This window comes from Acipenser ruthenus, chromosome 16, assembly GCF_902713425.1.
Source record: "Acipenser ruthenus chromosome 16, fAciRut3.2 maternal haplotype, whole genome shotgun sequence".
Taxonomy (NCBI): Eukaryota; Metazoa; Chordata; class Actinopteri; order Acipenseriformes; family Acipenseridae; genus Acipenser; species Acipenser ruthenus.
Window position 1 is genome coordinate 7,783,017 of NC_081204.1, and position 21,855 is coordinate 7,804,871.

Here is a 21,855-nt window from a genome sequence, read left to right on the forward strand (position 1 = left end):
CATAACTATACATGTATCAGATATGTTTTTTTATAGGTAACTTTTTCCCAAATGATGTTGACCTGTATGCAGCAGCCTACTGAAATAAGCTCATTCAACAATTTGTTTGCTGGCATCTAAGTGCTCGAAATCATATCTGCATACCTCTGTAGCACTTTTTGGGGGAGCCATTTCATTAGGCTTAACCAGCATACTTTATACTTCCTCTGCACTGCATGAAATGTTTCAGCGACTCAATTAACAGTTTAAAAGTTAAAATAAAATGTCACCAGCTTTAATAAATGGATGTTGGATGTTTTCAAAAGAAGAAATGAAAAATGGGAGTGGGACGAAACTGCTCCGTCAGCCATTAGGGGTTAAAGATAAACCTTGCTCAGACAGAGGCTGGGGGCACAGGACCCAAAGTCAGCACTGAGTTCTATAGAAAGAACCAGCACATAGCTATCTGCAAACACAGACAAAAACTACCAGGCATCAATCATCACTCCTGTCCCTTGCAACTTGCTCAAAGAGTGCATGACCAAGCTATGACCCTTCTTACGACTTCTTAGGTGGCTGTAAGAGAAAGAGTTTGGTGTACCATGTGTTTGCAACCCACTTTTACTTTGTACTACTTTATCAGAAGTGCAATGTTTACTGGAAGACCTGTATAAAACATACAACTGTGTATGATGTCTACACTTTCAGAGATTCTAAATATTGTCTTTATTAAAAGTTACCTAATTACAGAATCAACCATATCCAGTAAGCAGCCAGGCAAACATGTTCACACACACACACGCACACGCATACGCACATGCACACGCACACGCACACACACACACTCTGACGCACACACACACACTTCACATTACATAGAATGGCCACATATACAGAAAACACTTAACTGTCAAATAATACAAAAACAGCAGCCCTGTACTTACCTGGCAAACTTCATAGAGTAGTTTGTATTGCTCCTCCTGCTTCTGCAGAGTACACAGACTGCATCCCATGATTAAGAATTATCAACATAAAACCTCTTCATCCAGCAAGACAGTTCGATACAAAACAATGCAGTCAGCTTAGCTGGCTCACACGTGGCTGCTCCTTCACGTATTCTAAGTAAATGAGCTCATCTGAGATGATTTACGTTGATGTTACAGTCCTAGAATCAAGTGACTCCAGCAGCAGTGCTCTCCCTCTGTCTCTCTCTCACTCACTGTACGCTACCCTCTCCTTGCTGCTACAGACAAGCTGTTGAAGTGTGCACCAGTGCACAGCCTATATACGGCTGCTCATGCATATTAATTGCCCCTCATTGACTATTCATGACACACACCGTTACAGGGGGCCATAATTGCTGACTATGACAGACGAAGTTTCATTAATTAACAATCATTACTTCTATTGTGGGGAGACAAAATGAGAGACACTCAAGCATTTTGTAGCTGTTACAAATAAACATGACTTTATCTGAGGAGGTCACACAGTTTCCACTTCTGTGGCAACCTTGATATGATTTTAATGGTCAGAAAGAGCGAGCCCCCATTTCATTAAAGGCACTAAGATGTTAAGTGTGGGGTTCATTAACACATTTAATGGGCAAAATAAATGTATTTTGAAATTAAGGTTTACGTAACAGTCAATCTGATATTATGTATCTAATATACTGAAGTCATATAAGCAACAGGGTGCTGTAAATTACAATGGTGACTTTTAAAACCAGCTATAATAATATTGTGCAATACTAAACAGTTTTCTTGCAAGATTTTTTAATTTCCTAGCAGCCTAATAAACAACTCTATCACAGATCTTCAATGAGCAAAATATTGGCTTTGTGTACAGTTAGTCAAGAATTTAAGTCACATTTGCATTGCTAGAAACTACATTTACTTTTTGTTGCACACTAATGGTAGGGAGATTCACTAATATAGCATCTAATATGTTAACAGACAGGTGCTGCACTGGTGGATTTATACACATGTCACAACTTCTAGAATGTCTGAAGTGGTAAAGATATCCCTCATTTCCTATTGATGGGCTGTCTCTGAATGGGAATGGGTGTTGCTCCTGCTCATTAGTGCACACTCAAGGGACCTCAATAATCCGATTTCTTCCCTTTAATTTCTCCTAATTGTTTGGGCCAGAGCCAAGCCAAAACAAGAGGACGGGTGAAACTATGCTGGTCACTTCCGAGCCTTACGTCGGTCTTTAGAAAAGAGTACCACATTAAAACGTGATAAACAACTTGTTATCTTCTCACTGCGCTCTGCAGATAGGTCAGAGAATGCCCTCTGCGGCACTCAAGCTGACGAAAGTTACGCTTTCCTCCTGCAGACTAAGCGTCAGTTCTGACGAAGGGACTTGGTGCCAATCAGCCAACCAACACAAATGCCAATTAACAAACACAAGCAAGTTGGATGCAATTTGAATACATTTCCAGCCATGCTTATTACATTAGGAAGGCACCATCCCAGGAACACTGCGGCTCTGTCCAAGGAAAGAAAATGTTGAATTCACGCAATTACCGGCTTACGCTCTGTGGCTGATGTCACCCGATATTGCAATTACGTTCTTGGTGGATGTTAGACATGTATTAAAAATAGAGAGGGGGCGTGTCTTTCTTTATAAACTTTTTCAGACCTAACAATAGTCTTTTTTGATGAATGAATTCAAATTTGTTTGCTGAGAGAAAAAATGTTCTGGCCTGTATTATGGCCAGCTTGCCCCAGCAGAAATTCCCAGACACATACTTATCATTTGGTTTCCCATTGTTGCACCAAAAATGGCATATCCTTGCCTGGCGGACTTTTTTCAGCATAACAAAACAAAAACAAAAAAGAAAATCAATTGTGGCTTACACACATAAAAAATAATATACTAGATGTTTAAAATCCATGCTGTGTTTTAATTAACCAACGAGTTAGGATAAACCCATTTCCAGAGACACATAGGACTATACTGTATGGAGTAAATGCCTTTTTTATAGTAGGTGTGCAAAACATCATCATTTGAATGCATACAAAGTCTCCTTACGTATACTAATGCCATATTTCCAAGCTATATACTATATTCATTAATTATATACTATATACTAATACTAATTTAGTCTGTAAATCTTTTCTTGTTCAAACCTGAGATTGCTTCCATCTGCAGTCTGCAATCCAATCTTCAACATGATGTTACATAAAGGTTAAAGATGGCCCATATGCAGGGTTAGTCCTAAAGACTAGTACCTTTTGAAACTTGATAGTCCTTATGTAAACTTGCTAGTCCTTATGTGTTCCTGAGTCGGAATCAAAACAAGTTGTTGGGGTCCCTAAATTATTAGGCTTAAATTTTATTTTCCTAAAAAATGATGTGCCTTGTATGACAGTCTTTGCCTTCATCAGTTTCATAGTTATAATGATTACTTGATTTTTCATAGGCTTTAAAATCGACTATCTTAAAGGTAGATGACCCAGTGACAAATGTGCCACTCTGGCTTTTGTCATACTGGACACAAACCTTGCAGTACATCTTATTTTCTGAAGGCGTAGACTTACTGCAGCCAGTCAAACTGTAAAAGCGAGGTTACTTGAAGTGTGGTGCCTCTTTTCTCTGTCATATTCCTTGTGTTTGCGAATCATCATCTTTTTTTTCTTTTGAGGTGGGGGAACACAGAATGGTATAAATCTCCACATTTTTGTAAAATTACTTAACGCTTACTTCAAAGAAGGAATACACTATTAATTTATTAATCGCCATGGTTTAAATCTAAACTTTCCGATTTATAAACTAAATCTACTTTTTAGACAAGGTGAGATGAAGGGAGGTTTCAGTTCTGAGTGACTGTTTTGTAAGCATTATGTTTGTTCACCACTGCTAAACCCTGTTAGAAAATGTACTTTCCTGCATTTTTTTAAATGTAAACCTGTGAACGTGAGAGTATATCTGTACATTTTTTTAAGCACTCAGCCCCAGGAGTACTGAGACACAGACATCAACTAGTCCTCATCAGTTTTAATTTGCCTCGGGCGAACGGGTGAGAGTTAGTTTCTAACCCTGCCTATATGTATCACATTTTTCAATAATTGCTGTTTATAAATGAATTCACCAACCTCCAATATCTCCCTGATAGTATAAGTAATTGCCCCTTCTCTGCTTTGCCTACATTCCTTTCCCCCTGCAGTCCAAGGTAACTCCCTCAGTGCTCTTTGGGGAGACTGATCTCTCTCAGCCCGCAATCCTAACTGACTGGCTTGATCTTGCTCTCCTGCCAACATAAACTGTTTTCAAATCATTTTCCAGTCTGTTTTGCATCCTTTCTTTTGTTATCATGAATTGGATTCACAGCACAAACAGGCTCTCACAAGTTCAGGCTTTATCAAACTGTCCACTCACTATCTCCCATTAGTCTCCTCGTTGAACGTGCCTTGGCACAGTTTAGACATTTGCCTTTGTGATTCAAGATTATTATTATTATTATTATTATTATTATTATTATTATTATTATTATTATTATTATTATTATTATTTTCTTTTCTTCAACACATTTATTCATAACTTAAAACATGTATGGCTGGTTTCACAGACCCCAATTAACACTAATCTTTTGAGTACCTCATGTTACCTTGGGTAAAGTAATCTATTACCCCTTTCACACAGATGAGTTATGACGCCTCATAACCAGCACTGATGCAGCATTTTGGTCTGTGTGAATTGCCTGAGCCATCATACTTTATGCCGTCTCTGAACCACCTCGCACTGAACTGTCTTAAGTGCCTGTGTGAAATGCTATGCCGGTACTGAAGCGCTATAGTGGCCGTGGATTGAAAGTCAACACCCCACGTGACTGCATACTGGACGCAGTTGTTCAGCCAGGTACTCAAATCTTTCTCTTCCCATGCGGAAAGGTTTTTTTCATGCACTATCCGAAAATCTTGGGAGTATTTGGTTGCAAAATTCATCACCATGTTGGCGTTCTATTACCCAAGTGGAGCGTGCACTCTGCTTTTGCCTGAAGAGCTGGACTCTTTTTCTTTTAAATATATTGTATTGCCTTCTTTGCAAATAAAATACATGCCCTACATTGTGCCTGAAGCTACTGCAATTTGACACTTAACTGGTTGTTTCATTGTATAATATAACTGAAAATTAAAAGCAAACAAAATGCAGCCAAATTTTTTTTTTTTTGGTTTTGTGATTTTGTTTGGTTTCCGTTGCCATGAAAATGATCTGTTGGCTGTCAGGTTTGGAAGTTGTACTCACATGATCCCTTTGGCTGTGTGAAAGGGTAGATTGCACAATTTCGTGCTGTGTGATGGGTATTTAAAAACAAATTGAAACGTCTCTGAGATGGCTCAGTAATGGCATTTGTGTGTGAAAGGGGTATGCGATTAGGGCTAGGGTCTGTGAAACCAGCAGTTAATCATAAATAATTATTATTTTTTTTTAAAACAAAAAACGTTTTATTTAGTGTTATGTCCACACATTTCAGCAAAATCTTTGGAAACTTTGAAAAGAGGAATTTCCACAGGAAAAAAAAAAGATAAACAGTGTATTTTTATTTGAAAAAAAAATACATATGAGAGACTTCCCCTTTAATAACCAACAACTAGATACGATTAAGGAGCAAGTTCAATAAAAATGTCACAGACAACATTTCCTTTTGTCAATATATTATCATTAATTCAAAATAAAACCAGACAGCTCTGCAGATTAGCTGTCACAGCTGTGTCCTAATAGTGTTAACAAAATCAAGCAGACTTGCAACATGCTTTGTTTCTTAAAACAAACTACTGCATGAATTTCTTTTGGAAAGATCATGCATTAAATTTAAATAGATTGTAAATCATACATTAAACATTACAGACTGTTTGTTATCTGGTACATGCTTTGTTCTACAGTATGCTTATTTTACAGTGTAGGTGAAGTCTCTGTTTACTTTTGTACTGTAACCCAACAAATGAGCACTCTATAATTAATAGTAGGCTGAGTCATATTTAAAAATAATAATAATAATAATAATAAAAAAATTATTCACAGTATAAGAGCTCAGCTTTTGTCCCAAAAGCCCACTGTTACTATAAGGAGCTCATATCAAATGAAACATTTAGCTCTCTCCAAAAATATTTCAGATGTCGTGATTTTGATAAAGTACAGTTTCTATTAAGAATTATTTATTTAATTTGGCACCTGGCTGTTGTCACCTGGGCAATGCCTTTCCTAACTAAAGAGGCAATCTTATTACAGCATTCTAACCACATACTGTGAATCTTTTACACTGTAGAGTTACGGTAGCCACAGGTTATGCTTGTGGGTAGGAAACATTGCATTGTGAATGTTATTATTATTTTCTCTTGTCGAATGGCTCATTTTCCTGCTTTGACAGCAGCGTTAGCTGGTGGTCTTCTCAGTACACTTTCCACAAACACACATCGCACTGAGATTAACACAGAGCCTTATAACCATAGCCTAGGGTCAGGCTGTAGTAAACTGAAGTGATTTAAAAAGGAGGCTGCCAGAATAGATCTTGATATTTGTGGAATTGCAGGAGAGCTATACAGATTTGAGAAGAAAACAATGCAGTACAATTCTTATCACAACTTCCCATTCTTCATTATTTTGACCCTGGTGCAAATAAAAAAGCAAGCCCCTTTATTGAGGTCAATTTAAAGCATGCTTTACACACCAGAGGCACTGCTGTGTATTTTGTAAAGGGTACAAGGGGGGTGGGCTTGAATATTGTGAATACATCTGTTCTCATATTAGGCATGTATATTTGCCTCTATGTTAGATTTCGCATAGGTCAATCTACTGTAAACGGATGTGAAACTTATTTAGATAGAGTTCCTTTACATTACAGTATATTAGTATTTTAAGTTTCAACAGTAGCTGCTGAATGCAAATGTATAATACTGGCACTAACAATACCACTGCTTGTTAGTACCTAAACATGATTGCTTTGTATTGGCCTGTAAGATTACTTAGTACAAGACCTCATTACAATAGAAAAATAAATAAATAAATAAAAAATGTCACTGCTGCATACATTTTTTTTTTTTTAATGTTATTTGTAAACAGCCTTCAAACAGCATTTTTGATCTAAAACTCTGGAGAAATGAGAAAATATCAGCAACAGTTAATTAGAACTTAACATATTCTCCTGCCATGGTGTGACTAACAAGTGAAACTAAAGGTAATGATGTAATCTTGCTTGTCAAAATGAAAATAGAAAGGGGACACAGAAGGTACACGGTGCCATGGGATCTGATGTGCCATGCCATCTTCTAATTAACTAACTGATCCTTTAAACTGTCAAACTCCACGAGGAACTCCACAGTCCAATGTCTTATTAATATTCATGTCTGGCCATTTAGAACCATGATTCCAGTCCCAGTGGTTGTAGTTAAACAGTTGTCCATTTTTTTTTTTTTTAACAAGCAATGAAATAACAGAGGGTCCTCGCCAAAACTGACATTCATCGGGAAATGAAGGCTGGCCCACCCCAGATTCTCTAATCCACTGTTGGAGTGAAGTCCCTGAGGATGCATATTGATTCTGCAGTGATTGCTGGCATGAATATATTGAAAAAGTTATTTAAGTGTTTAATGAACAACAGACTTCATTACACATCACGACATATCTCTTCAGTTGTAACTGCACTTTAGCACAAAAAAGCATGTTGCAAAATAGATCTTTTTTTTTTGTTTTAATTTTTTCAGCGTCATTAATTTGTTCTTTTTTTTTTTAGTGTTTTGCTTTTTGGATGGAAAAAGACAAAGCTAAAAGAGTTAATACACATTGACCTTAGCATTTGTCATGAGAAGATGAAATGTCAGTCTATCAGTTTTATGATTCGACAGTCTGGCAGGCCAAAAGTTGTTGAATATTTTTGAGCATAATGTCTATTGGGAGTTTACGATCCAGATCAAAGAGCACATTTATTAATCCAGCAGAGACTAAATGCCAACAATAGGGCCAAGGAAGGTGACAAGCTGACAACCCAACAATGACATCTGAAACAAAAATGATGAGACCTACACGATTTCATATCTACAATTCCAAGACTATGATTAGCGAATTCCCTCGTTAACTTTAGACTAGACTCTGTGAAAGGTTATATAAAGACAGATCATAACCTGTGAGAATGTTCCTTTAACAGATATCTTGTGAAACCTTCATCTAAGAATTTCTTACAAGAGGCAATTATAATGATTTCTTTAAAAAGTTTCAGAAATATGTATCTAAAAAATATGATAAATTAGTAAAACAAACAAACAAACAAACCACAACAAAAAAGGCTGTAACTACCTGTCAGAAATTATGGTCTGACCTGGGATTCACCCAACTAATATAGTAAAATATTTACAATTATGAAGCAGTATTTGTTTTAGTTTTGATTCATGATTCTTTAGGCAGAGGAAATGGGATGCACTAATTCTTAAGCCTCTTTCCACGATCGTAAGAGATTGCTGCAATCTTCTGTGAGTTGACATTGGCTCTTGAATGTGGAGTCTGCTTATTATATGCTAATCTAAAGAGGATATGAGAGTATTAGAGCTGGAGAAGTGACATGGCAAGCCTCCTGTAATGTGACCCAGTCTGTTATTTTTTTTTTTATATTGTTTTTATAATGGAGTTACACGATTAGTGCCTCTACATTTCCACTCCAAAGAGAACAGCCTAATGAGCTCCATAGCAGAATGCCAACCTCCCTCACAGGTTTGTCCACGACTTGTTCTTTTGCATAATTTATCTGACAGCTGTCAAAGGTGGGCTGTTATCCGGACTGGCTCCCAATTTTGCAATATGAACACTTGCCAGTTGCATTAAAAAAATCATATTTAACGATAATTGGACAAAATATTTTAATAACATATGTGTCATTAAAAAAAAACTTAATGATAACAATTTGTAGAGCCAGCACAGTTGCTTAATGAACTGTTGGGCTTCTCTGTGCACCATCTGCACCCGGAGGTTGGGGGGTTTAATCCTAGCTGGGCAGCAGACAGATCTATACTTATAGATGAACTTTGTAGTTTCCAATCCCAAACATGCTCAGTTATGGGACTGGAGGACACTGGGATTATTCAACATATTATTACATATATCTCTTTACTCTATATTACTGATTAGAGCAGTGACAGATTGCAATCACTATGAAGACTGCACTTGACACTTCAAACACCAGACCTTTGAGAATATTAAGGAATAAAATAACCCAAAACCCAAATTCTCTGAATGATTTCCATGCTACTGTGTTTGCGAGCACGACCACACTATATACTGCAAGTGATCCATAACTGCTCCACGTCTGTAAATTGAAAAACGGACCATGAGATCACGTCACCTGAAGCTAAATCCAATATCCAAGGGAAACAAAGAGAAACGTGTAAAATACACACCAGCAGTATCATTGAACCTTGTTCTGTGCAGTCACGTTGGATAGCAGGAGGAGTGTTGGCTTTCTCAGAAAACAGGTTGTGTTACACAGGTTTAAAAACAGCTCATTCATTTTACCATCTAAAGCCAAAGAGAGGAGTGAACATAAATATGTTATAGTTTGGTATATCAGGACAATGAGAAATGAGCCAGCCTTGGATTACAATTATTTTACAATCACTATTACTTCTAGACTTGAAGGCTGCACATAATTAATGGGAGGGATACTGTTTATTTGTTTCTGATTTTAAATGTCAATGCTATTAAAAAAAGAAAGAAAGAAAAAATCATTTGCCAATTTATGGGTCTAATAAACACAGTATCTGTTGACCTGTCATACAGTTCAAATTCTAAAGGTTAAGCAAGCTCGTTGTCTTCAAAGCTATAAAAGATAGACCCACGACCAAACTGGATTTTGAGTATTGTAATGGCCGGCATAATTAGCACACTAAAATCATCATCTGACCTCTGGTACAATAAACAAATAAGGTAAATAACTATTATGAGAGAATGAAAAGTATGCACAGTTAATTATTTAAAATGTCATGACATTCTTAGTTAACTTATGCTGCTTGTCAGCGCAGTTATTAAACTGCAATTAGGAAAGTTCACATGTCATATACTGGTATATATACTGTGTTGTATTTTAACCTTTCCCTGACATATGTATGTATAATATATATATATATATATATATATATATATATATATATATATATATATATATATATATATAATGAGAGATAATTCTAAAAACAGGGGAAAAAATAATACATTAATAAAAATAAAGGGTGTTTCAAATCAAATGACTGTGCTGTCACACTCCATCAGACTTGAAAACCGCAACACAATACATCCACTGGAAAGTAAACTGCTGTGCGCAAAGTCCCATAGGAACACTCCTTATGTACCGGGCTGCCAACTGTACAACCATGATTCAGTCTGGCAGGGGCACAGCCCTGACACATTTGCCTTTAATTGCCTAGTTTCCTTCTATGAGATACTCCTGGGTGACATTGCTGTTACTGCAACAAAGGGAAACACCAGGGAGAGTTTTACAAGAGACACTGAACTGCAGACATGATTAGAGTATCTCAGTGAGATCTATATAAACGGAGAATCACCGACAGAGGCTATCTTAGATTGAACAAGCTCAAAATTCCTTTGCAGTGAAAGGATCCATATTGTACGCATATTATTGATACTTGGTTTAATACTTCATGAGCAGAACAAGGTGTAGACAGCAGGCTTTTAAGAACCAATACAGCATTTGAGAAAGTTCCTGCTCAATTGTACTCTTGAGGAGTCTAACTGTGATGATTGGTTGGAAACATCGCTCTTCATCTTAATGAAGTCAAACAGTTTAGTCCTGTAGGATGCTTTGAAAATATTGAGATTTATTTGTTAAGCATGATTGGTTTGTTTTGACACATTCTGATAATGTGTTAGCAATGCAGGCTGTTGACATAAAGGAGTGCATCTGGCAAAATCTAAACTATGTCAGTTAGAAATCTCTGAATGGAATAATACAATTAATGAGTGTTTGGTAAAGATCATCTTACCTCTCATCTGAGAAAAAAAAACTACTGTACCAAATTGCTTAAGAATATACAAATACATACTTCCAATGAAATGTGGTACTGAAAGCTAAATGGTCCTTTTTAAAATGTTACCTTGTCAATTTTGGACAAGGTAAAACAAATCAAGCAGTCAAATTATTAGATTTTAATAAAACAGATGCTCAGAAGAGCATTATCAGGATAATCCATTAAAAATCACCCACTAGGCACTAAACTTAGGTATTGTGTTCTACGTTTAATATAGTGAATTAACAGTAAGCTGCCTGAAATCCCTATTGAATTCATGACCGGTTGGTCTTCTCATAGATAAAACCAAATACACTGAAGCGTTTTGAAATGCAACGCTTATTTCCTATACATTCTTTTTTAATTGCTTATACTATAATTATGTGCTGTTTTGTGATGAGCATTGAACTAAAGTATTGTGTGATATGATTTGCTATTGTTACACTGCTAGGATGTTAACACCATAAAAAGGAAACACATATTATGAGGCTATCCCATTTAGCACAATTTAAAATAATTCTTTAAAAAGAATCTTAACATCAGGTCAGATCTTAGGTGTTCTTAAGTACATGTAACATTTTTTTTTTTTTTTTTTAAGAGACACACAAGACAGAAGTCTGACGGATGCAACCAGCTTAGGCATTCGGCTGAGATTTGCTTTTCATGTCTCCTCGCTTTTAAAGTCTGACTCTTATTGTCTTTAATGCTGCTGAGTAACCTGGATTCTCCGCTTATTATTTGCTTCTGAACATCACAAGGCACAAAAAAAGTGTGAAAACGGATTCTTTGACATTCAATAAAAGAGCAGCAGTTGAAATTCCACAGCGTGCCACAAAATCCTTAGATACTGTAACACATCATAAAAGTACAGACATCCACTGTACTGCACTTCTGAGAAATGTACTGTCAGCTATTTTGTGAATGTTGTATCTTTAAAACAAATATATTACAGCCAGTTTTGCAACGCTGCTTTCATTGTTCTGTTTCTGAAATGGATGAATAACCTCTTTAAATTATAAATATATGCTTTTATCTTCCAGTAACATGGCTTACTGAAACCATGCATTGAATTAAATAGTACTATCTAAAAGGCTATAATGGTCAGCTTCAGTTTTTTTGAATTCTCTGTCATTTAAACATATAGCTATACGTACCAATGCTACCCAAGCTCTCCTGCAATAATCATTTATCACAATACATCCCTGGGCTATGTAATCATCAATGTTGCATTGATTATTAATGGTGGACTTTTGTGTATCTTTGGAACACAGGACAGGTTTATCTGAAAACTACTAGATTGTGCTGCTGGTCTTATAATGAATTGTAAAGTCATCAACATCTGAGTCCAGCCATTAAACCCTTAACTGTAAAACATGAAATGCTAGGGGCCTTTGTGGGGACATTCTTATTTAGACATTCTAGGTCCATATCCCTTGAACTGTATACCATGACGTTTCAGAGGATAAAGAATGGTCTTGTCTTATATATACATTCCCTTCTGTGTATTTAATGGTTATAGAATTATTTGTCCTATACTAGTGTGTAGTATATCTGTAGATGTCTTTGAATTAATAGAGGTCTTGGATACAGGAGTAATTTGTCACTGGTTAGATGGCCTAAGGCTAAGTCTGGACATTTACTTGATACAGAGGCTTCAGACTGTTTCAAGTAGGCCGTTGGGACTGTACCACTGACCAGTCAACATTGCGCTCCAGTGCAGCACTTCACCGCACTGTGTCTTTTCATTGACTTGTCACAGTCCTGGCTATTCAGAAGCACTTTAACCTAAATGTGCCCTTAGTTGGGAGCTACTAATGACCTCCTCCTGGCCTTAAACACATATGGCTAAGACAATGCAAACCTCATTTAAGAGATAAGTAAATTCAATAACCCAATTACAGCACATCAAAGAAACATTTATCAAGCGCTCCATTCCAGTTTGTCTCAAGAGCTCTCAAATTTAAATGGGAATGCTTTTAGGCAAAAGTAGCTAATCCATTTAGTAGGGATGAAAAATAAATGTGTAACAATTGGTTTTATTGAACCTTCAATCTTCTTTTAAACTATTCAAAACTTGCTTTGCCATCGTGCCACTCAATGACACACACATACACGCAGCTTGCCTACACATTTGGTTTCTTTCTTCTATCGTTTGTTATGAAAAATTTAACTATAAATACAATACAAGCATACTACTAATAGAAAATAAGGGAGACACTGTATATATATATAATATGAATGGTTTACTATGCAGAGGTAAAGTAAATCTCTATTTTACATATATGTATACTGCAGACACATTAAAGCTGTGCATTAAGGTATATTGTAAATGATCAAGAACCCCTTTATAAATCAAATCAAGCTTAACAACATACAGACAGGGCTACAGAATTAATGTGTTACATTAACATGGTCACATTTCCATCATAATGTACTTCTGCGCTGCCGTTTGGTACTGTTTAACATCTTAACATTTGCCACATGTTAAACCAAAGACAAAGGTCAAAACATTAGCAGAGAGAAACAAGAATCGGCACTAACATTACCTTTATAAAATGGTAATACAATTATACACCGTTTATACACTCATATTTCAAAATGTATTAAGAGGTATATCAACACTCTTGAACGTGTAGTAATAACTTCATTCTAACAAAATCACAGAAATGGTAACCCCCCGGCCACCCCCCCAAAAAAAGATCTTTGGCTATAGTTAAGATGAAGATAGTGTTGCCATAATATCATAATAACCACTGTGGTCACGAATTGTATACAGGTCATTAAAGAAGAAAAATGAAGCAAGACTGCTCTGGTTGGAATTTCTTATTAAGAAGCTGGACCGATTAGGTCTTTTATTAGCACTGCAAACGCAACTGCAATTCTGTAAGAGCTGTTTCCTGCTACACAATGTGATAAATTTGTTTGAAGATAATACGGCTCTCCAGTTTTGCTCAATCTTCTTTTCTTTCTTTTCTTTTAGAAATCGAATCAGGAAAATGGACATCTGCTTTAAAAGAGCCTGGCTCTATAATTTTCTTTCAATTCAAACTTCATTTATAGTAAAAACTGTGCAGCAAATACTGTTATTATGGTGACACAATGCTCTTGCCAGACTGGGGGACAGGAGGTCATTAAACAAAAGAGGGATCAGCATGGGGTCCTATCCATCCATCGTCTTTTACAAAAAAAAAAACACATCTTCTGCCAGATGAGAAAAAAAACAGATGAACCTTCAGGTGTAACGAAGAGGACACTGTGAAATGCACCCTGGAACCGACAGAGAGACACCTCACCTTTACACTGCCAGCCCCCGAGGTGCACCTGAGTACAGAAGGGGACATGAGAAAAGAGGGGGCAGCGCAGTTATGTGTGAAGAGGAAAGTTACTAAAATAAATCATGTCTGTGTGAGGTTTCAAATTGCACACTGAAGAATACAGGGAAGAACAATGAGGCAAGGTCGGTTGCATGAGCATTTAATGCCCCCAAGGATAATGCAAGCAGTGTTGTCCATTTAAGTCACACAATGAAATGTATTCAAACCTCCAGACGCTTTTTTTATTCCTGAAAAAGCTCTAAGAAAGGTATTGGAATGATACTCTGTCAGGTTAATAGCGGTAGTGCAAAACAATACATAACATTTTTTTTACAAGGTTAGCCAAATTGACACACATGTTGTGGCTAACATCACTTCCCTTTAAAGGTGATATTGCTTGCTTTTGTTTGTTTTTAATGATCAACTTCAGTTGTTATCTTAAAGGGAAAGTCAAATCCAATATTATGTCAAACTTTTAACACACACCAAACAGCCAGGATTCCTCATAAATAGATTATTAAGATAGAAATTGTATTTAAATGCAGGCCACATTTTTTGTGCTTTATTATTATTTAAATGTTTTTTCAGCACTTTTTTGTTTGTTTGTTTGTAATTGGTATAATTACAAAGCCCACCTATAATTTTAAACACCCAATTAGGAAATCAAAGCAAAACATCGAAGTACACCTAACAAGGCAAATTGATTAAACTTTTTTTTTTTTTTCATAATTACAAACTGAAAGCTTTTTACTTCAAATGAACACATTTTCTTTCTGAAAGGAAATAACTCCAATTACAAATTAACTATATAAAAAAAATAACTTCGACTGCTTACAACTTTGTTTTTAAATAACATTGTAATTACAGTAGCAACTACATGTTATTATAGTGTAATTAAAAACACTTAAAAAGCCTTACTGTTTTAATAAAACAAACAAACAAATAAACAAAAAACCTCTGAGCAGTTCTCGGCACAAAGATAGGATCCGACAGTGCTGTATCTAACCTATGTCCTCTCTCTCTGCTGCAGTCTCACCAGTAAATAAAACGTGGTTAGCTACATAAGCAGAATTCAAGGGAGGCAGAAAGAATATTGAGAGAAGGCCAAAAGGTGAGATTGAAGTTATGAAGAATGTGGCTCAGCAAGGTACACAATACCTTGGCCTAAAGGGCTTCTTGCTCACCTGGTGATGAAAGTGTATGTGAGCCTTAAAATGAAACTGCACACTTCAGACAAGATATGCTCTGAAAATGATTAAATTCTGCAAGCAATCTGACAGCGCTAGCTTTATCACCACACCTGCTACTTCTCTGACCTACCCTTGTCCATTCATATCAGGATTGCATAAAACTTTGTTCTCCCCAGGAGATACAGATGTACAGTTACAGACACCTTACTGAGCATATTGAGCAAATATTTGAGGCTTGATTTACACATTTTAAGGGATAATTAGCATTATATGGACAGGTTGGTATAGCTATATAATATATATTATTACTTCACGCTTTTGGTGATGTCTTGTGGTGGCTTCTATGAATTATGGACTGGTTTCTAGTTTCACATCCATTGACAAAACTCTTTTTCACATGCGTTTGAACATTATATACAAACAGCAAGGGTTCATCAAGACATAATCCAGTCACTTTATGTTATAGGTTGCAATGGTTTGGCATCAGCCTATTGCATTGAACGAAGAGGCAAGGGTGGGATGCAAACCACTAACCTCACCATTCAAAAATGAACATCTTTCTATTCAACTAAAAAGCAAGCTCTCTAGTGAAGAGTATGTGTCTTATGCTGATGTCAGTAATATTTAGTGATCAGCTTATAGGAGGAGATCCTTTACTAGGTTATAAGCATCAGCTCATTTTGCAATCTCCCCATACATTTAACAGGAGTAATTACAAAACATGGTATCACAGCATACTTTTTTGGACAAAATTAGCGATTGGAAAAAAAAAGAACCCATTATCTCATGATGTCCCTAATACAGTAAAAACAAAAATCTATAAATGACAATTTGATTTTGAAAAAATCAGATCTTTGAATGTGCTATCTGCAGTTGTATGTTAAAGTGGCCTTCAAAATTGTTGTACTAAAACATTATAACATCACTTGAGGAGCAGTCAAAGATGAGTATTATTTTCATTCAGTGGTCTATGATTGTTTAGCAAATGTTCTACATGTGTTGAAAATAGCCAGCATTAAAGCAATACAACTCACTCAGAAGAACACATTAGAAATCATCTGCCCCAGGGTAGAAGGGTAAATGACATAATCACAAACTGGCGATGAAAAACAATGTTTTAATCCTATCAAACAAGGGCAGAGGGATAATGGTTTGTTCAAATGGAATATGCTGTTCTTTTCTCATTAAATAGTTGGGCTGCATTGAAAAAAAAAAGAATTGTCAGTTACATTTCACAGCATTGATTTAGTAGAAGGCAGACTGATAGGTAGTATTAGGTAAACATCTATTCAGGGAATGAAGCGTTCATTTGAAACTGCAGTACAATGCATTATTTTGATTGGATCCCACAGACACTTAGCCTTAATTGTTTAATTTTTTGTTTTATGGTTAGTCTTGTAAAACTATTGTTACATATTGTCACAATATTGCTTAATAATTTAATATTATATTCCAGTAAACTACTGTTTCCTCTTCAAACAATGCTTACTGAGGAGTTCTTTCTAATGAAAGCTGCTTTAAAGCATTAGCATACAAGTTTTGTTTATCTGCTCAAATCTTAATGTGTTGCTGTAATGCTTTTTTATTTTACCTCCTTGCATATTTACATGAATGTAAAAAAGACCCTACTTTGACAGCTACAATTCCCCTCCAAGGCTTTTGAGACATGTTTAAAAAAAATGAACAGCAATTAGCAAATTAAAGCCGATACCACAAGAGCACAGCCACAAAGCTTTCCTTAATGGTCTAAACTGACTAAATGGGAGTGGGAAAGAAATATTACAGTCAGCCTACTTGCATACTATTGACATAGAAGTATTTAGTAAGGTTTTGCCATTGGCAGACACATCCTATCTACAGCATACACTTTTGCTTGGACGGTACACATCTGTAGTATTTAAAAGCTGCATCTCCCTGTTGCAAGACAACAGATCCAACATCTTTGATAGAAAGGTGACAGTCGATGCTGAGTTGGGGAGTGCTTCTGTACCCAGGATTGCACAAATCTTTACAAAGTCTCATTATATGAGTCGTTCCTAACTTGAACATGAATTATATGTCCGTGCTGTTCTGGGGTGGTCCGATACCCTACTGACAGGTCAAGGGAGTAGTTTCTAATTTTGAAAGCAGCCTAGATAAAAAAGCCTCTTATGCTTCATACATTATGTATAAAATGAAGGACTCGTATGAAAAAAAGAAAACTATATTGTGTTTGTTACATCTTCTTCTAATGAAACTAGAGGAGCCAGGTAAGGCTTTCATTGAGGCAATTAACAGTGGAATGTATCGTATAAAAACAATCCACTTTAGCAGATGCTGTGCACACTCTGGTATTGTATTTACAATACGGCATGGGGTTTTGAGAAGCTCTTGTACTTTGCTTGCTGTTGATGGTCAATCTTGTTGAACTATGTTGTGCCCTTCTTAAAGGTCCAAGGTTTTTTTGTTGTCACAGATTTCCAATTATTTTGTACATGTGCAACGCCAAAGTCCTTTGTAATTGCAAGCACAAAAAACAAAGGAGAAAAGCTACCATACTTTTATCTCCGTTCTTGCTACTGTACAGCTGACTGACACGGATGATTCTGGAATTCCCTGTGGTCATTCTCCAAGGGATGAAGAACAGTGAATCGTTTGTTTGTAATTGTCACTCACAATGTGACACAAAGCCCTTCTTCATTTTAAAAAAGTCACCGGGACCAGGAATGGTTCACCCTTCCAATAAAGCGGGCATCACCTCAATCCTGACAAATGTTTACCACAGGAAATTTGCATAGTAATTTTGCAGTGTTCCCTTCCTTTTCTAATGGTTATACTCACCATTTTAATATTTTTTTACCATACCTCTCCCTTTACAATGCTTGCCTATGCTTTACCATGCATTCACTTTGATTTATAATACTTTGCTACGTATTTTACTAAGGGAAAGTACACCCTGATATTTGCAAAGCCAGAAATAAATGCATCTGAACTAGTCATAGATAATCTGAAAATTCACCTGGACTTCACCAATCTTAGCATGGCATTATAGCCTCGTTTACACTGAGAGCCTTTCAGTCGTATGACAAAGGCATTTTTTTTTTTTTTTTTAAAACTGCACTTTTGACACTGAGATGGGAAATCATGGCAGCCTATCCATTAGGTGTGTTAACTTATCTTTTTTATTTTCTGTTCCCACATGCTAATTATAATAACATTTAAATAGCAATGTGAACAGTCAGTATGTATTCTTCTACAGAATCTATTTCCACTGATTAATGATATATCTGGAAATCCATTATGTGGCAACCACAACTCCCAGTGCTTTCAAATTAATTAAAGCTTGTGAAGGACAACTTTGAGGTTTACAGTATACAGTGTATTCAGTTATTAGCAAGTCATTGACTGAAATGTGGATGATTGAAAGGTAAAGCAACTGAAAATCTAAAAAAAGGGGGCAAGTTGCATATTCTTACAGTAATCCATGTTTTTTTTTTTTTTTTTTTCTTTCCCACATGGGGTTATTGAAGTTTTTACTGGAAAACATGTAGACATTACAGAAGGCTCTGCTTAGCTCATCCCATATTGAAAAGCTTTAACAGTCTTCAAAAAAAGAATACCCTACAGCTTATCGTATGTATAGCAGTGCATTGAACCATTCATGAACCAGATAAAGATAGGTTTTAATTTATCTTAATCCAAGAATCTAATGCAAGTGCTTTAGTCCATGTCGATAGTGCATGATAATGGCTCTGTGTCCGAAAGCTGGTCCTAATTGTACACCTGGACTACTAAAGGATATATCCTGGAAACCGTTTGCTCTAATTTGATCAAACTTGCAGGGATATTTTGATAAAAACCAGTTGGGGAATAACGTGGATGCAGCAGTACCGTGGTACTTTATACATCGTCGGACTGTAATGCTGGTCCTTTGAATGACGACTTCATTATTTTCAAAGTGAAAAGCATACTGCATTAAAATAAAGCCAAAGTGTAAGTCACAAAACAAGATAATATCACATTCGTTAAAATGTGCCAACAAATAGAAAAGGGCTATTGTGAGTTTGACAGCAGTTTGGTACCTGCCTTTAGTACTTTACATAGGACCGTCACCAATCCATAGACCACTAGAGTCCCCCAGAACTGCAGGGACTCATTAGGGCTCCATCTGGGATTGTATCTGAATTTGCTGTAATTATGATCAGATTAAATGATTGCTGCTCATTACTATAAGTCCACATTGCTGCTTTCATGCTTCAGAAGACACCAAACTGTAATGAGGTACATGCAGAAAAAACAGGTGCTCACCAGAAGCAATTGAAAACCAATTTGATGCTGATATTCAATGAGTATTTTCTGAAAATTTAAAATCAGATTAATGCCATAGTGAATCAGATTTACTAATCTCCCCCGAGCAGACAAACAATATCATTACCATTGTTGTTTACTGTATTTGCAGAAAATAACATTTCAAAACCCAAATACAAAACACTAAAAGGCTTGATACAAATTGAAGTCCACATCTCTTCAGGTGTCTGGGTTTCTTTTCATTTGTAAATAACACACAAAACAGCGGGGTTTCTTTCAAAGCTCTGTACACCAAATGTAAATGACTTGCTTTATTCTGTTGAACCAGGAAGGGGTGGGCAGAGGTTCTGCATTTACTTGTTCATTTTCATTGTGCGCCACACTTAAGGGTCCATTTATAAATCTAGAAATGTATTAATGACTATACAGTAACTAAGAAGGAATAATAGCTTATGACAATAGCATTTGAAATAAACTAGTGGGAAGCTTCATACAATTATGTTTCTTAACAATTGCTTTGGTACATGTTCTTATATCACAGGATTGTCTTCTTGTTAAAAATACATGTTGAATACTGTTTAAACATCCATTTGCCATTTTGCATTTTTGTTATAACAAACCCTGACTAAAGTGTTTAGAAGAAACTCAATTGCCTTATAAAACGGTAACATTCTACAGCTTTTTGCAGGATCAATTCCATTACTGTGAAGGATGTAGGCATATCATAGTTTCACAAGGATGTCACAAATTAGTCTTCCCAACCATATAAAAATGCCTTCAGATGTTCTCTTTTTTCTTTGTTTGTGTCGCTTTGTATCGAGTCACCCTATCCTGCGTAAAACATGACCTTTCCTTCAGCACCTTGCTGTTTTCTCTGACAGCATGTCACAGTTAGATCAGGGTACTTCCACGCATTGCCTTTGGGAAGCTCTCAGTCTTTTACACCTTCAATTGAAAGCTGATTCAGAGAGATGTGGTTGAGAACTCTGTGGTTTAGCATCTATTAAAACATTGCTGATGCAACCAAAAGCAAAAAACTGCTTTAGGAATACAAACTAACGATAACAAAAATGGCGAGAAGGATGGATGTTTTTGCCAATTTTTTTCAGTTTTAGCTGCAAATAATTGCAATGGTCTTTATCATGGTTATTGTTATTTGGTAGTTCTTTAAATTGTAACTATTGTGTGGTTCTGGTGGCATGAACAAGGGTTTCTTCTCCATGCAATCTTCAATCATCCATTTTTTGGTTTGCACTTGTTGCCCCTTCACCACCCCTGCAGCTGTCCTTTATGGGGAGCAGGCAAAGGTTGCTGCCCTGCCCTGTCGGGGTCTCACCTCCTTGACAGCTCTAAGTGAGATGGAGGGGGACCCCTGATCCAAGCAGTAGAAACCACTCATGTATAAATCCACTCAAGCATAACCTGACACTTTGCAGACAATGCTCCTGTCCAGTAAATATAAGCTATGGCAGTGCCATAATTACCATGTAATCCCAGCCAGGAGGATTACATACAGGTATGTGCATTTGTGTATTACTGCATCAATATTGAGAAGATTTATGAAGGTTTTAAAGTATAATGTCCTAAAATAACATGTTAAACAAACCTGCTGAGTTACTAGTTTGGTAATATTAGCAGTTTATTTCCTTTCACAAAAATAAAACAAAAAAAAACCTTCCATTTTACTAGTGATTTCTTTTTAACGCTGAAAATGCAACTTTTTGATGAAAATCTGAAAAATGCATTCTATGTATTCTCTAGACTGACATGGATCCACAGATCAAGGCAAAAACAACACAAATGAACTCTTCCACATCAGGGGAAAAGGCAGAGCAGCTCATTATAATAATAATATTTTGTGTGCAGCTGAAGCTTATAGCTTATAGTATTTCTGAACATTACCCGCAAATGCTCTGCAGATTAGCACATTGGGAATATAAATCCCCCATAGTGAATAATATTAAATAAAAAAAAAAGGATTGTATGATGATGCTGAGCTAGTCTTCTCAAATGTAGGGTACACAACTGTTTCATACAATATTTGGCAAAAGCTGGACATAGTGAATATCTCTC

The 21,855-nt window shown here is 36.3% G+C and overlaps 1 protein-coding gene across 4 annotated transcripts in view; it reads right to left on the reverse strand.

Moving 5' to 3' along the window:
* LOC117412625 (E3 ubiquitin-protein ligase PDZRN3-B) overlaps positions 1-21,855 on the reverse strand; it is a 99,199-nt gene that overhangs the window by 21,009 nt on the left and 56,335 nt on the right. Inside the window, exon 1 of one of the 4 annotated variants that reach the window (XM_034021140.3) lies at positions 924-1,252. The exons of the other annotated variants lie outside the window; for them this stretch is intronic. Coding sequence (XP_033877031.3) covers positions 924-992 — 69 coding nt within the window. The 5' untranslated portion in view covers positions 993-1,252. Of the gene's footprint in view, positions 1-923; positions 1,253-21,855 lie in introns of those variants that run through there. 4 annotated transcript variants of the gene reach the window in all.